Below are 15,380 nucleotides of genomic sequence, written 5' to 3' on the forward strand. Positions count from 1 at the left end.
AATTATCAGTGTACCAACCATCCAGTTGGCAGTTTTTCTGTTCGTTATTCTGATGTTTCTAGCTGCATTGCGCAAGGTCTGTTTTGAGGTCTGTATCTGAATTTTAGAAGTTCAAAAGCAGCTATAGTTTATATTCAGAATTTAAAAAATAAAAATAAAAAATGGGGGTGGGGTGGGGGTAGGGGAGAATCCTTCCAGTCCTCAAAGAATTGAGACACTGCTGATAGCAAATTTCTGGAATTTGAACACATTTTCTGATGCCAGAAAAGATAAGGATGATGGTTATAATTGTATAATACACATTCTTTCATTAAATATGTGCATATGTTAAATAAAAAAGGATTGCTGTACTGAATCTTGAGAAATGCTATTATAATTGTACTGACATCAGTTCTCAAAAGAAATGTGAAGGTTCTTTTTCCAGCCCAAAACTTCTTTACGTGCATATTTTCTCCCCAATATACAATTGTTATTTTTTCCCAGAGGCATTATGCCAAAATTCTGCAGGCTACCTCACTTTACTGTGGCAAAACAGATGAGGAAGCTACTTGTGTCTTTAATAAACCCTGGTTTTACAGGTAAAGAGTGTGTGCGATGTCTTCTTGAAACACGGTAAGGATTAAACAGTTCCTTTTCATGTTTCTGAGTTTCTTTGTAACCAACACTCAGTTGAATGTTGTACTGTAGTGTACTTGGTAGCTCTTCATTTGGTCTTTCTCAGCTCTTTCCCTGTTTTTCCCAGGTACAGAAACTTTGATAAAATTGGTACCTCATAAGATCCCTGTACTGATGACTGTTTTTTTTTTTCCTATGTGGAAAGGCAATGTAACTTCATCCAGCTTGTCTCATTTTAAAAAAAAAAAAAAAAAAAAAAAAAAGGCAAAGTGAAAGCATGGGTGTCTTTCAGCTTTTTTCTGAATCTATGGGTAGTTTTTTTTATCTGTGTACTTTCTGTGGAAGCTAACCCTGGGCTGCTCCTGTTCTGAAGTGTGCACACAGCTGGGGCCTCTCCTAGGCTTGGGGAGGGAGATGTGGCTGGGTGGTAGAGTCAGACTGAAAGACAGATGGGGAGATGGGTGTGGACAGTGTGATGGGAAAAGACTGTAAAAAAAGTGTCAGTTTTTCAACATAAATTGAGCTGGTACTTCACTGCATACTGCTACAAAATGATGTGGTTTTAAAAGTGCCTTCTTTCTAAAAGTTCTAGTTTCATGTTGAAAGGAGGAAACAGTTTTATTCTGGTTTGATAATGCTGATGCCTACTGGGGTGGAACATGAGCATCTGTTTCTTCTAAGGAGTTAAGTTTCCTGGATGTGTAATGGATGTTGAATACTCCCACCTGTGCTCTGCAGGTGCTTTGCAGTGCAAATCAACTTGTATCTATCTAAACCGGGGTTTCTGCACTTCAGGGCTCTTCTTTCCTTTTCCTGGCTAGGCATGTAATACTACTGCTAATGAATAAACAAGGAAACTTGGTACAGAGTGATTAAGCTCTGGCTATCTAATATTAACGAACAAAGCATGGGGTTTGGCTAGATAAAATCTAAAACTCTAAACGTTTTTTTCTTTTCCTAATGTTTTGTGAAGTCGTGTGTTTGGGAGTTTTGCTTGAAGTTAGGCTCAAGGTACTGGCTATCTTCTACAGATGTTAGATGAAATTTCCATTTCTTTTTTCTTGTTTTCTGTATCATTTTTTTCTTCATTTGTTGTGCATGTACAATGAAGTAGCACCAGTCATTTCCTCTTGCCACAAGGTGTTTTCATCTCTTGCTCTGGATGCACCGTTTCTTCCCCTTGCTGTGTAAGAAGCACCACCTGTGGCAGGGCTGACTGGATTTTTGAACTGCCCCTCCACAGAGCCACAAGGCACCCCGTCAGCCTAGGAGCTGTGTTAGATCATCTGCTGAGGCAAAATTAATAAAAGGGCATGTAAGGTTGGAGCAAGGAGGATGGGGGGAAAACAGCTGAGCAGTTTGGGACAGTAGGAGCCTGCTCTCCTAACCCTCAGAGCAGAGAAGAGAAGGCAGGAGAGCCCCTGGGCCTGTAGCGCTGGAAGATGGCGGACGCCTGTGAAGAGACGTACTGCCAAGGCTTGGGAACTGCTGGAGGGAGTGAGTGACTTCTCAGTTATTTGGGAGCACTGGGGTGTGGGTTGGCGATGTGTTTCGGTGGTGAGCTTGGGTTAGAAATACCAAGTTACCTGTGATGAGGAATGGGCCTTAGCACAGAGTTCACAGATGCCTGTTATGTGCTTAGAGGGGCTTAAAGCACCATCAGTGCTTTTGGTTGACTAAATGCTTGGGGAGTCACTAGTGTACGTAGTCCATGTGCAATCAGTTGATCTGTGATTAGTTTTTGTTGTTTTAAATATCCACTACTCTTGGTTCCTCCTTTCCTCTCTCCAGGTAATACAGTGTGATGTTTGCATGGAATAAGATATTGTGAAATCATCACTGAAAAGTAGTGAATATGTAAAAGTAGTGGCCTTCAGCATCTTGACTTACATTCAAGATAACTATCCTTTAAAAGCAACAGCTTTAGGAGAGTGTGAAAATACCCATGTAGTGTATATCAGTTTCTGTTTTTCAAGGTTTTTGCTCTGTGGAGATGTACGGAGGGATATGGGCAGGAGTGTGATGGTCTGTAAGCAGGGAGCAGGTTTGGGGTAGAGCAGCTGAAATATGTATTTGTTGGCAGCAGAGGGAGCTATTGACGTTTTTATTGACAATCCCAGAAAACTTTCTGGAGTGTGTTTAAGTGTTAAACACCACAGCAACAAAAAGCTCTAATTTAATCAGTGGTACCTCAGCAATTGCATTTTGCTTTCCCAGGGCTGAGTGCCTGGGTCTCTTGTGCCCCAGGAACAGGGTGGCCTTGGCTGGTGGCAGCCCTGTCCCTGTCCCCATCCCTGGGGCTGGAGTCAGCCGGGAAGTGGCTGCTGTAATTATTGAGAGGAACAACGTAACATCTCCCGAAGCCAAATTTTTAATCAAAGTGATGGGCGAGAACAGGATCCGCGTGGCTTATGTCAAAACAATAGCGGCACGCATCAGCTGCTAATTAACGTGAACGCATGACTCTGGAAAAGTAATTTGCAATTGGGGTGGAATCTGTGTATTTATTTTTATTTTGATTAATGTTGGGTCTTTTCTTTTTTGAAGATGCTAGCTGAATGCGTTTCATACGCAAGTCCGTATAAACAGGAGATTAATCACTAGAAATTAACAATAACCAAAATCAGACAGAGGCATTGTTCTGGTAAAATAGGCTGAATACTTGTTAGAGTAACCTCTGTATCACTTTTATCTACTAAACTGAAACTTGTTGGGTTAAAAACGTGTAATATTTCCTCAGTCTTGGAGGTGGAATTGGGGGTGGGGGAGATAGGCATTGTGAAGAAACTTGTACCAGTTTTGGCCACAGCAAGGTCTTTTCATATAACATATCCTGTATTAGAAATGCTGAGATCTGTGTGGATTTTTTTTTTCCTGAAGATTGTATGGAGAGGCTAATTGATGAATGATCCTATAGTCATTTGATACCATCTTATTGCTGCAATTCGTTCTCAAGTGAGAACTAGAGGAAAATAAAGCTTTATTTAGATATCAACCTTTAGATGAGAAATGGAAGCAACCTGTGTTATCAATTCCAGAAGATTCTTGGCCAAATCCCTATAGTTTGTCATTAAAACTTAACAGTATTTTCATCTCATTGATACATTCATGTCGGTCCTAGTACTCACTTGCATTGCCTCTGCTTACCTTCCTCTCATTTCAGGTAAGTCTCAGTAACTTACTTGCTGTCTCATGGTACAGCTCCGAGTGTTAAAAGCTGGGGAGAGCATATGTGGGCACAGACTATTGGAAATCTGGCCATCCTTGAGGTTAAGATGAGAGGCTCGCCTTGTTCTGCTTCTGCAGCCTCATAAAAATGAAGCTAATCTCTGGCTCAGTAAATAGCAGCGAGCTCGGTGAGCAAACAAATTAAATTTGCAATCTTTGTGTGACATGGTTTTATTGTGGGGTTGGTTCAGTACTTTTTGTTAAGTCATCTGCCACCTGACGTAATATCGGGATCGTGTATTTCCTGAAAGACTTGTTTTGTTGGTTTTGCTACAGAATAAAATGTGTTTTTTTTTTTTTTTTTTTTTTTTTTTTTTTTGTTAGTATGGAATAGAGGTGTGAAGTACAGCAAAAACCTGTCAAGTCCTGTTTGATCTGTAGTCATTTCACTTGCAATTCAGAGCAGGGAATGGTGCAACCTCCACGCAGTTTTGTTCATGGTGATGGCTGTGAGATGACTGCTTGTGAGCTGTACTTCAGGAACTGGGTTAAAAACAAATTAGAGATATCTATCATCTTTCCAGATTCATTGAGATAATCCTGTTCCCTGTATGAAGGCGTACACGAGAATATTGCTCTTCTCTACTACAGAAAGGGAGGGATGGGAGAATGGGTCAAGGAGTTGAGGCAGTAAGTTTTTCGCTCCCCAAGAGCTGGGTTAAACTGTGTTTAAAAAATCTAAAACTATTTAACAAAAATGAATTAACTGCTTGTGTTGAGACATGACATTGCTGTAATCGATATCAATTTCTTAGAGAATCCATGGTGTGCATCTAGCGTTTTTCAGAATTTCAGCATCTTGTTGCTTGAAATTGAAAAAGTCCCAAAGCAGCTAGAACACTACTCGCTCAGTAGTAGCTGACACGAGTATAATCTGTAGGTGCAGACTGAGTATTTCCTGGTTTTCCAATTTGTTCAAGGGTTGCCTGATCTGAAGTCTAGAAAGTGACTGTGAAGGTTCAAAATGAAGGAAAGTTTAAAAACAAATTTCCCCAAGACCCCAAGTGAAGTTGTTACTGCGGAAAGAGTCCTGAAATTGAGTTGTCTGGCTGTGTATGAAGTTTGGAAAGCCTGTCCAGGGAAGTTGCTGGTGAGTTTCTACTTTGATTTCACGATACTAAGAAAAAAAAATCCTTTGCCAAAGACGGTTCTTGTTGGAAAGACCAGTGAAAATCTTTAACCTGCTTCTTCTCAGTCCTAAATACCGTATGAGATACAGGTGCACTAAGACCCAGGACACAGTGTCTCAAACAATTCTGTTGATAACAATTCCTTTAAAAATAATTTTTTTTTCCATGTAGAACGCCTTCGATAAATATACTTTCTTGTTTACTCAGCACGTTAAAGAAGTTCTAATATATTTATTTTTTAATTGCTACTCTTGTGCAATTTAGATTCCAATTTCCATCTCCGTGCAAGGAGGGGTGTCACAGTTCAAGATAAAATGTTAACAGAAATCATTTCAACGCAATTAAAACGTCCAACTTAGGCATTTGAATAAATGTATGAAATGCCATATACACGGACCCTAATAAATGTTGATATATTGTATTCTGACTTAGCAAAATGTGGTACATCAGCAAGATTTAATCTTATGGAAAATTAAATCACATTTAGGAAACTAAAACTGCACATACAACACAAGGGCAGGATTGATTTCAGATTTTTAAGTCGATGTTTTCTTCTTTCATGATTTACATGATGATAAGAATTCACGTTTTTAGATTAAAGTAATCATATCTGAAGTGTCTTTTAGCAAATAGACTTTCTATTTCTGGACTTTAATTTTTAATGGAGAGTCTCCATAGCAACGTTTCACCAACCAATTGCCTTAGTTCTTTAAAATAATAATAATAATAAACATCTGTGTGGAATTTATTTATTTCCAGGTTTTTGCTTTCCTGTTATGATCCTGTTTGCTGAATTGAAGAATTCCATAGTATCACTTCAGTTTCTCTTGCTGCTCTGTAAATGAACTTGCCCCATAATGTTTTCTGTAGGGGTTAAATCAATTCACTTCCTTGAGTTGGGTACACTGGGCTGTCTTCCATTCTGGTTGGCATTATTTAGGAATACTTGTGTAGTTTCTGAGAGAAGTCTTTACATACATGGTTTATTCTAGATTCCAGAAACTTTTTGGTTACTTTCTGTGTTCTCAAGATATTAAACTTGATTTTCACAATTGTCTGACCTAAGTGTTCAAAAGCCAAATGGCTTGTTCAAGCTGGCAGCGTTCACGTTTCTTTTTGTCATCATCTGAGAAGACTGAATAAGGCTTGGTTCTGATATTATTAAAAGCTGATCAATAATAGAGAAAATTGTGGAATTTAAAAATTATTTCTGAAAGAACTGATTCTTTTGCATGCTTACTGTGATGAGCATACCGTAATGTAAGCAGTGGCTAGGGGTTCTGGCCAATTTCAACTGTGAAGTGGTGGAGCAGAAGGGAAATAAAACTATATACATATGCTTTTAATATATCATGTAATCACCTGCATACTGTTAAATAGGAGATAAGGAAGCCTGAATGTTGGTGATCCCTCATTTTCCTTTTAGGAAAGCTTTCCATATCCTACAGACTTGAGGGATGCAGGTGCTGTGCTGACATTCTTGGTGAGGAGGAACATTTGCTGGTTATTTTCCATGCAATGAATATACTCATTTCACACTGCATTTCATCCCTGTGAGCAATGGGAATTTGGCCCACAAGAAATAGGGTATTTATGGCCTGGCTGGCCTCTGGCGGAGGATGCAAGTGCAGTGCCCTGCGCTAATGGGCATTGGCCCTGGTGGAGAAGCGTGGTCTGGCATGTCTGGGGAGCTGGTTTTGGTTTGACCATCCCTCATGGGTTTGCTTTACTTTAGTTCCTGGGCAGCAAGATAAGAAACTTCTCTTTATTTTTTTGCTTAAATAACACTTTAAGATTCATGTCACAGTGTGGCAGGCCTGGGGCCTGTTCTCAGGCCTGGTGGTGCCCTCAGGGAGGGCACATGGCAGCCTGTGGTGCTGTTGAGTTGTTTCCCTTTGTCCTGGCAACCTGTCCCTGCCACCTCTCTGTCTTGGCATGACTGTGAGGGGCTGGGGTGGCCAAGGGGAGGACGGGGTTTCCTCTTTCAACCTTGGAGAATCTGTACTTGAAGAAAAAAAAAAAAAAAAAAAGATGTGCTGGGAGTGCTGGAGGTGGATCTGATCCAAGCCGAGCAAGAAGACATAAGGGAAGTGTCCACTGGGTCCCCCTTGGCCTGGTGGCCGTGGCTTTGTCATTCTGAGAATGCAACATGCTGGTAGTCTTCTGCTGTCCTTTGGTGTACATGAAAATGCTTAGGACTGCCTACTAAAAGCTGGTACTTAACGTTGCTTCTCAGCCTCATGGATCCGTTTGGGATCTGCATGGTGATTTACTACTCGTGTATTTTTAAAAATCACAGTTGTACAGATAACTCCCACTGAAAAGGGAGGAAAAGGGCAGAGGAAAATCAGATGGTAAACCGTACTGTGATTCTTGACATAGAAAGCTTTATTTTGAAGGTGAAATGTGGTGACATTTTAGTCTGTTGCTGACTTTAAAGTCTCAGCTTCAAGAGAAATAGTTCTTCAGTTGCACTTAGGAGTATCATTTATGTTAAGAGGAATAGAGATCTTTGTTTCATCTTGCAGTGTTTGGATGAAAAAGAGGGAATCTGCATTTAAACAAATAATTTAAATATTTACTCATTACTTAAAATGCAGTTCTTTAACACTCACGTAAGTGTTAATGGTCAGACCAGCATTCAGCATATACTGTTGGCAAATACATAGTTGATGCTTTTTATATATCTAATGAATATTTCTTTTACGTAACTGTTGTATAATCAGAATATGCGTTAAGTACAAAAGCCACCAGATAATTTTTCATAAGTTTAAAAAAAATTTATTGAGTGCTTAACAGGCTGAGAAACTGTGAAATCTCCGTACAAAGTTTTAAGCACTATTTCAACCATTAATATCCCACTTTTGATGAAATGACAGCACCAAGTTGGTCTCTAACTCTTTTGCTTTCCACGAGGAATACAACAAAAGTAATGCAGTAGTCTGAAGATCAGAGATATGGTAGACATACCAGCTCTGATATTTTGAGGTCTCATATTTAATTCAGCTTGTAAGCTCGATCCCTCTGCTGCTGTAAGTTTAGGGACTGCAGACAAGTCAGAAATGGGACCACATTCCTTCTTTGTTTGCATATAAACAAAGCACATCTTGCTGGGGAGCCTAGAGACACAACCTGGTTGCAAACTGTCTTTTTAGGGCAAGTGATACATGCCTGGAAAATTTAGCAGAGTTGAGAGGTCTTGGGTTGTCGTTTCACAATAGTTTTAATCTACCAATCAGTAGGACTGAGTTTTGATTCCTCTCCAGCACTTCTGATAGCATGTGTGCAGTTCTTATGAGCTACTTCAGCTCATCAAACCACATGAGTTACCCACTCTTGAATTTGACTAGGCTCCCACTGTTTTAATTAACTAAAACAGGTCACTGGGTATCAGATTAAGTCTAGGGGAGGTATAACAGAAGAGGTAGGGTTATTGTTTCAATCCCAGATGTATGTGCACGGATTTGGGTTTAATCTGGAGTAGAACCAAAAGGAACCAAGACCATGCTGAAGAGCAAGCCACACTGCCATCCCCATTTCACACTGCATCCTAAAGATCAGAGATAACTTTGGGCCAATTTTGTTATTGCTATCATGATGAAAGTCTGTAGTTTCTCTAGTTCAGTTTTGAATAATGGAGTTTTTCTGAACCTGGAACATATGGTGTGCACAGACCCTCATGAAAATCAAAACTAAAGGAAACATTTGCATGAGACCTTGTGAGGTGGGGATACAGCAGAATATCCTGTGTGGAAGGAATGATGCTCTGCCCTCCTGGTTGGCCCTGTAGAGAAGAGCGTATCCCAGGCAGTAGGAATTACAAGGCTGTATAAAACAGCTGAAGGGACAGACATTTAGTCCCATCTCTTTTTACATATGCTGTTTGTAACAGCTGACTACATGTACAACACATGCATTCATGTAGATCCAGAAATAAATTCTGGATATCAGCCAGTGTATTGGAAAGCAACCTTCATCTAGTATTCATCATCATCCTCCAGGTCTTCGCCTGCAGTTGCAGCTTCCAGTGCAGCCAGTGCTGCTGCTACTTCTGCATCTTCCTCCTCGATTTCTCCATTGATGTCTTTGTGACTGGGGTGTGGGGGTGCCTGTAGTGCTGTACTCACAGCCATGGCAGTGATACCATCAAGAACATCCTTGCTCAAACCTGCAGAGTCAGTTTTAAAAGGTTCAATACTGCTTTCCTTTGCGTGTGAAGGTGGCGTTACACAGAGGCCTTGGACCTGTGTGGCTGAAGGCCTGGTGACTTGGTCTGAATGCACACAGTTGACCGGAAAGCTATCTTTTTCAACATAGTTCCTCAGTCTGTTGCCGTTTTGGTGACAATCTATATCTGGCAGTTGTATGGTGGTGTTTTTTGTCTCCAGCATTGCAGTTCCTCTGAGAAAGGCACTATGTTCTGCAGCCTGGGCCTTCCCATCCTGAATACTGTTTGGCTCATTGCAGGCTGCCTTCTTGTGGCTGCCTACTCCTATGTCAATCTCTTGGCCATTCAGGTGGGTATGAAAGTCTCTAGTGCTGGCTGAAGGAGGCTCTGCCAGCTGGAGGCTGGAGGTTCCCTGCTCACTGGCTTCTTTCACTGGGTTTGTGTTGGGACCAAGACCAGGGTGTGCTCCAGCACACGAGCTGCCACCATTAACTGCAACATCAGGCTTTGCAAGGCACCTCCCGAGGCCATCCTCTTGAGAAGCATTGCCTCCATGGTTCCCGAGGGTTCCCTGTGTGCTATTTACCCGATTCTTGTGTTCTGTTCCGTTTAGCTCATCCTTCTGGAGTTCATTTTTGTGATCCTGAATTTCACTATTGTGTTTGAATTTGAATTTGTTGCTGCTTTGCTCATCCCGTTTGCAGCTTTTTGCTTCATGAATGCATCCAGGTGACTGTACTTCTTCTGGATCAAAAATATAGCTGGAGTAAGGAAAAAAATAGAGGAAATGTTAATTGTTTTTCAAGTTCCTACTGTTAACAGTGAAATTAAGCTTAATTTTTAGCTGGAGGTCTTGAGGAGCCTAAGCTGAATGGACATGTTGGGCCATGCTGTAATCTCCTGGGAGTAACAGGGACTGACCCTTACAGTGAGGTTCACCAGGAGCATAGGAAGATGGCAGAACCTTTTGCTGGTTAGTTCATGCTTCTGGCTTTGCTTATTTTTTCCTCTGGAGGATGGATTAGCCAATGAGTAGTCATCGTATAGGTAATGATCTATATCATTAATTGATGTGCCCTCATATAGTTGCCAAAAATACCTCTTTTTTTTTTCTTTTTTTTTTTTTCTGGTACTCTTCCTCTCAAGTCTTGTCTTTTTGTTCTTTTTCCGTATTTGTCCCCTCTTTCTGTTCTTACCTAGTTTTCCCTTCTGCTCCTAAATGTTCCTTGACTTATTCCAGAGCCTCTCTTTACTTTCTTTCCCCTTTCTTTTGTAGGACCAATTTTCTTCCCGCTTCCTTACTTGTTCTAGAAACGTGGCCAAGGGGAAGAGTAACTGCCAAGTGGGACTGCAGTGTTATTTCTAAAACTATCTAGTCTCCCTCATCAGGAAGACTTTTAGTGTGCAATTCTTCCCACAGCTAATGACATAAAAAAGCTATGAAGGAAGCATGGATCTGTAGCTCATGTTCATTGTTCAGGAGAGCAGGAGGATCTGAGCAAGCCTGTGCTCCTCATTCTGCTTGAATTGAGGGGAAGCTTATGCTATCTATGTGAGGAAAATCTTGTTGATAAAATTGAATTTTCATTGCCTTACAGCACTTCTGTGTCTTGGGAATTATAGAAATAGACTTCAATTACAATGAATTATAAGGACGTTCGGGGGAAATCAGTATACCTATGCTCTGGCTTGACTTTAAAGATACTGTAGACTTGGGGAAAACTTAAACCTTGTAAATGGGCTTAATTTGAGCAGAGATGTAGAGGAGCACAAATGTGTTTTAATGTTTTTTCTTTTATTCAGTCTAAGCAACTCTTACTCTGTTGTACCTTTGTATCATTTTGCAGCACCTGCACCCCATCTGGATTTTCTTTAATCTGAAAAGAGAGAGAGGGAAGGCAAGGGAGAGGGGAGATGAGTGAAGCATTATGAAATTAATGCATGGGTAATTGCATTGAAAATGATGCTCATGTTTAGAAATGTTTTATTAGCTAACAAGAAACATGCCTATGCAAGAATGGATGCAGTACCATTCAAGGTCTTTGTAGCTTGCTATCTTGCATTGACAGTGGCCTGTAGTTGGGGGAGAATTTAGGGAATAATTTGAGTTCTTTAGCAGACAGTGGTGTTCTCCCAGAATGTTTTCCTAGTCTGCAACGGCTTTATGATTTGAAGACTTCTAAGATGGAGTAATGCATTTTTTTTTTGTATTTGGTTACTATTGATGGATTTATCTTCTATAAATTTGTTTCAAGTCTTAGTTGTTTTCTGAACTCAGGTAAATTGCTTGCATCTACAGCATCCTTTAGTGAGGAGCTGCACTGCTCAACCTTGCCTGTGTGAAGAACCACCTGCTTTTGTTTGACTCAAACCTGGCTCTTACTGGCATTATTTGATTCCCTGTTGGTGTACGGGGCAGGCAGTGAATATCAAGCCCTGGTACTGTGGTAGTACAGGTCCTGTACTGCCACCTTCAGCTCTGATACTCAGCCTGAAGAATCCTCATCTGTCGAAATACTCCTGTACTCACATTATTTCAGGTTTTTAGATTCTCCTTGTCATTGTTCTCTGGATCTCTTATGCTTTGACATCCTTCTTGAATTAGGGGTGGGAACCACAATGCAGAGCTCTCGAGCTGTGGAAAGCCACAGATTTACTCCTAATAACTGCTGTCCCCACTCACTTGGGAGCTGTTGCAGAGACAGCTACTGAGCACTGGCATGACCTTGCTGTAGATCTCTCTCTTAATCCTCTGTTTAGACACAGATGTGTTGCTGGGGTGGGCACTTTCTTACAGTGTTGTGCACCTATGTTTTACTACAGTGTGACTAGAGCAGTCAAACTGCTTGTGTGCTACATCCCTTTATCTTATAAGTTTTCTGTATATGTTTTTCGTTGTTGGATCCAATGAGACGCTGAGAGCTATCTGTTATGTGGTTCCTGTCAGTCTTTTATTATGGAAAGAAATAAATTAACTTGGACCCTTGAACTTTTATGTTATGAACCTAAAAGTGAAGGCATGGACCTAAATATCTGAAAATCCTTGTAAGAATTTTTTTTTTAATTTTATGGGTTGGGGCTATCTTAGTTCAAGTTGATCAAGCCAGGCCAGTTTGTTAATGCTCTGTCCATTATTATTCACGCTCTTTATCTCTTGATGCTCTACAACCTTACATATCTTTGCTGTTGCCTTGCTTTCCATAAGACAAATCAGTGGCACAAGGTGTGGGTATTTTCTAGAGTGAGTTATTCAAAGGAAAATAGCATTGATTTATTTGTACCAGTTCAGATTTCCCCCAAACTGCCCACCAGTGATTACGCTAGCAGAAACTAAAACCCTGTCATTTTATTGTCCCAGTTTTGCCCTCAAAATCTGACTTCTCTGCTGCTGGCATTGAACATAGTGCCTGGTGGCAAGTCCTTTGTTCCTGGGCCTGGATATTCAGCACCTGGCTTCAGCTAGGACACAGCTGCTCCTTCCCATGCTGTTTGTCTCTGTGCCTGAACTCTCCAGGAGCAGGAACTTTTATAAAGGAGAAAGCAGCTTGGTGTAGCTCGGTGCCTGTCAGGATGGCCTGCGTGCCAGCTGCTTTGCTTCCTCTCAGACTGGGGCTGCTTCTCCCTCTTCCTTAAATGTGTTCTCCCGTGTTGCACCCCCAACGATATCTTATCAGGAGTTCTGATGCAGGGTTTTTTGTCTAGAGAGTGTGCAGTGACCAGTTGAGGTGGCCGTGCCCTCCTTGCGTGCATCGTAGAGGCACCGGGGCAGGTTTGGCAAGCTACGAGGCTCATTTGAGCTGGGGCACGTAGCCATCTTATCTAGATAAAGCAGAGTTCTTAATTTGCTTTGATTGTTTTGAAAACTGAATTAGTTATAGCCCTTCTTTAAGACTGACTTGAAGCTTCAGTTGAGCTAAGCTGTATGCTGATGCTTTTGACTGACATCTTTAGTTCTAGCTTAAGCATGCTTCTAAGCCGGAAGAACAAAAACAGCTTAAAACCAACCCTTGATAGACTCAGCCTTCAAGTCTTGGCATGTTAGGGTAAGTCACAGTGACGGCATGATCTCTGTTCATGGGAAAGGCAACGTACATGTCTTATGTTGAGCCCCTTTCTGTATATGCTAAGCTGCTACCATCCCTCGCATTTGTCAAAGTATTTGTCGAAGTATTTGTCAATACCTCGCATGCAAGTATTATTCTAGCTCAGGTAAAACAACGATGATTTTGGTCACTCTCGGTCACCACTTGAGCCCGCAGATCTGCCCACACAGCCCCTGGTGCTTTGCTTTAAAGTTGCTGGTTTGGTGAAACCAGCCCGGGTTCATCTGCAGCCCAGCTCTGAGAGCAGATCCCACTGCTTCTGCTTAATCTTTGCCCTGACAAATTTCCTACTTAGTGCTGGTATTTATAATGTTTCATGACTATTAAGAAGAATGTTGCTTATAGGTTTTAACCATTGGGAAGTGTTAATTGCTGTCCTTTATTCTGTTGAAAAGATGTTTGTTATCTTCACAGAAAGCAATTATATATGGAAATGACTGTTGTTATTTTTATAAGAAGCCCTTTCCTGTTTGTGTTTTTTAATTACAGCTACTGTTTGAATTATCTCTGCAGCTACTGCATTTAAGCTTTTCAGCTGATTAGTTACAACTGAATTTGTCCTCTGGCATGAATGAGTTATAGCATATGGGTATATTTTATGCTGCATTTTTATGCTTATAAATTACTTCACATCCCTGAAGTAAGAATACAGTTCTACAATGTCTAAACAATGTTAGTTTTTTGCCCTCCTTGCCTTTCCATATTTATAATAATCTTTCAAGCCAAGGTTGGAAAATAATTCTGGGGAACAAATTGCTTTCATAGCATGAAAAGACATACTTTAATCCTACTTACTTTGTTTTAGGTAGCTTGTTCTAAAGACTCTGGTATTGTGTGAGGTTCATAGTTCCACTAACAAACAAGTAGTATTGATAAGCTCCTGTCTGGAGAAGTCTGAATCGAGCACGTTATGCGGATTTGCAACAAAAAAAAAAGGGTTACAGAGCTCAAGCGATGGATAATTATCTGTGACTGAGTTTAAAAAGACATCTAGAACATGACATAGCATCCTTTTATGTTGTTCCAACTCTGTCTTTCTATAAGATGTTTATTCTGTTGGATTTTCTGTTGTTTTGTGCTGTTAAATTGTTAAGATGCTTTCAGATGAATGTGACATGATGCAGAATGCTGCCTTGCAAAACACTTTGAGGATTTAGTTTTTTTTTTTTTTTAAAAAAAAGAAAAAAAGAAAAGCTGTCTCTCTCAAGGGGCAATAAAATGCTTGGCCTTAACATTTAGATCCTCAGAATTCAGGTCAACCTGACAAACATCATTCTTCCTCGATCGGGAAATTCTTAAAAGCCTGTACATTTCTCAGTGGTTGTTACAGTCACTTAATTCTGAACATTAGCACCTCACTTGGCATTAAATCTCTACTAAAATGTTAAGTATAGATTTACAGATTGTACTTATTTATTTTTTTTAAGACTTGCACTTGGAGCATTTAGATGGAAGAAGTGGAGCTGTTCAGGTGAAGGGATGAGGGTGGCTTCGCTTTAAATTCTTCCTCTCTGCTCAATATTGAACTTTTGCTTTTCAGCTTTGAGAAGCTGTTGAATCTTCTAAAGGTCTCTGAAGCTGAGCTTATAGCAGTTTCTTCAGAACACCAGCTTCCTGCAGCATGTACGTTTTCCCCAGCTACCCCAGCAGACCTTGAGTTGGCCGTATGAAAAGATACTATAGATGTATTTTCTTGGCAGTGTGCTAAATGAGTGTTCAGAGAGAGACGGGAAGACCCGATGTTATGAAAGAGTGAATTTTTCTTGAAGAAAATGTTATAGAAAAGCAGCTATTTTAAAATCAGTGGGGGAAAATGCTGCTATGGCTGTTAAGGAGGTTGATTTAATCTGAGAGCAGAACACCAATCCTGTCTGTAAAGTACATGCTGAAAAAGAGGAAGCTGTAAATGTTCTGCTGCTGGCACCTGCTAGGAGAATGGGACGGGGCTTTTCTTAGGGTGAGACCTTGCTGGGGATGACACGAATGGATGGTGTCTGACTTCACAAATGTGAGCTTGCATTACAAGCCACAGTGTGCTTTAAGAGATGTCTGTTTTGCTTCATCAGGTCTGAGAAACACAACGTATCTGATTTTAGGTTATGTAATAACACGGCTTCTATTGTCTATTTAAACTGT

The 15,380-nt window shown here is 40.6% G+C and overlaps 1 protein-coding gene and 1 long non-coding RNA gene across 3 annotated transcripts in view; one reads left to right on the top strand and one right to left on the bottom strand.

Annotated features, from left to right (window-relative positions):
• Positions 1 to 895: 895 nt before the first annotated feature.
• LOC140002497 (uncharacterized) lies at positions 896 to 8,016 on the top strand. The gene is made up of 2 exons (XR_011809210.1): positions 896 to 2,112; positions 4,764 to 8,016. It is a non-coding gene; the product is annotated as an uncharacterized lncRNA (long non-coding RNA).
• PGCKA1 (PDCD10 and GCKIII kinases associated 1) overlaps positions 7,732 to 15,380 on the bottom strand; it is a 41,491-nt gene continuing 33,842 nt past the window's right edge. For both annotated transcript variants that reach the window (XM_027457256.3, XM_027457255.3), the window contains 2 exons: positions 10,971 to 11,018; positions 7,732 to 9,902 (listed from right to left, as the gene is read on the bottom strand). In XM_027457256.3, the coding sequence (XP_027313057.2) occupies positions 8,951 to 9,902; positions 10,971 to 11,002 (984 nt within the window). In that variant the 5' untranslated portion in view covers positions 11,003 to 11,018 and the 3' untranslated portion in view covers positions 7,732 to 8,950. The remainder of the gene's footprint in view (positions 9,903 to 10,970; positions 11,019 to 15,380) is intronic.

Source organism: Anas platyrhynchos, chromosome 4, assembly GCF_047663525.1.
Source record: "Anas platyrhynchos isolate ZD024472 breed Pekin duck chromosome 4, IASCAAS_PekinDuck_T2T, whole genome shotgun sequence".
NCBI lineage: Eukaryota > Metazoa > Chordata > Aves > Anseriformes > Anatidae > Anas > Anas platyrhynchos.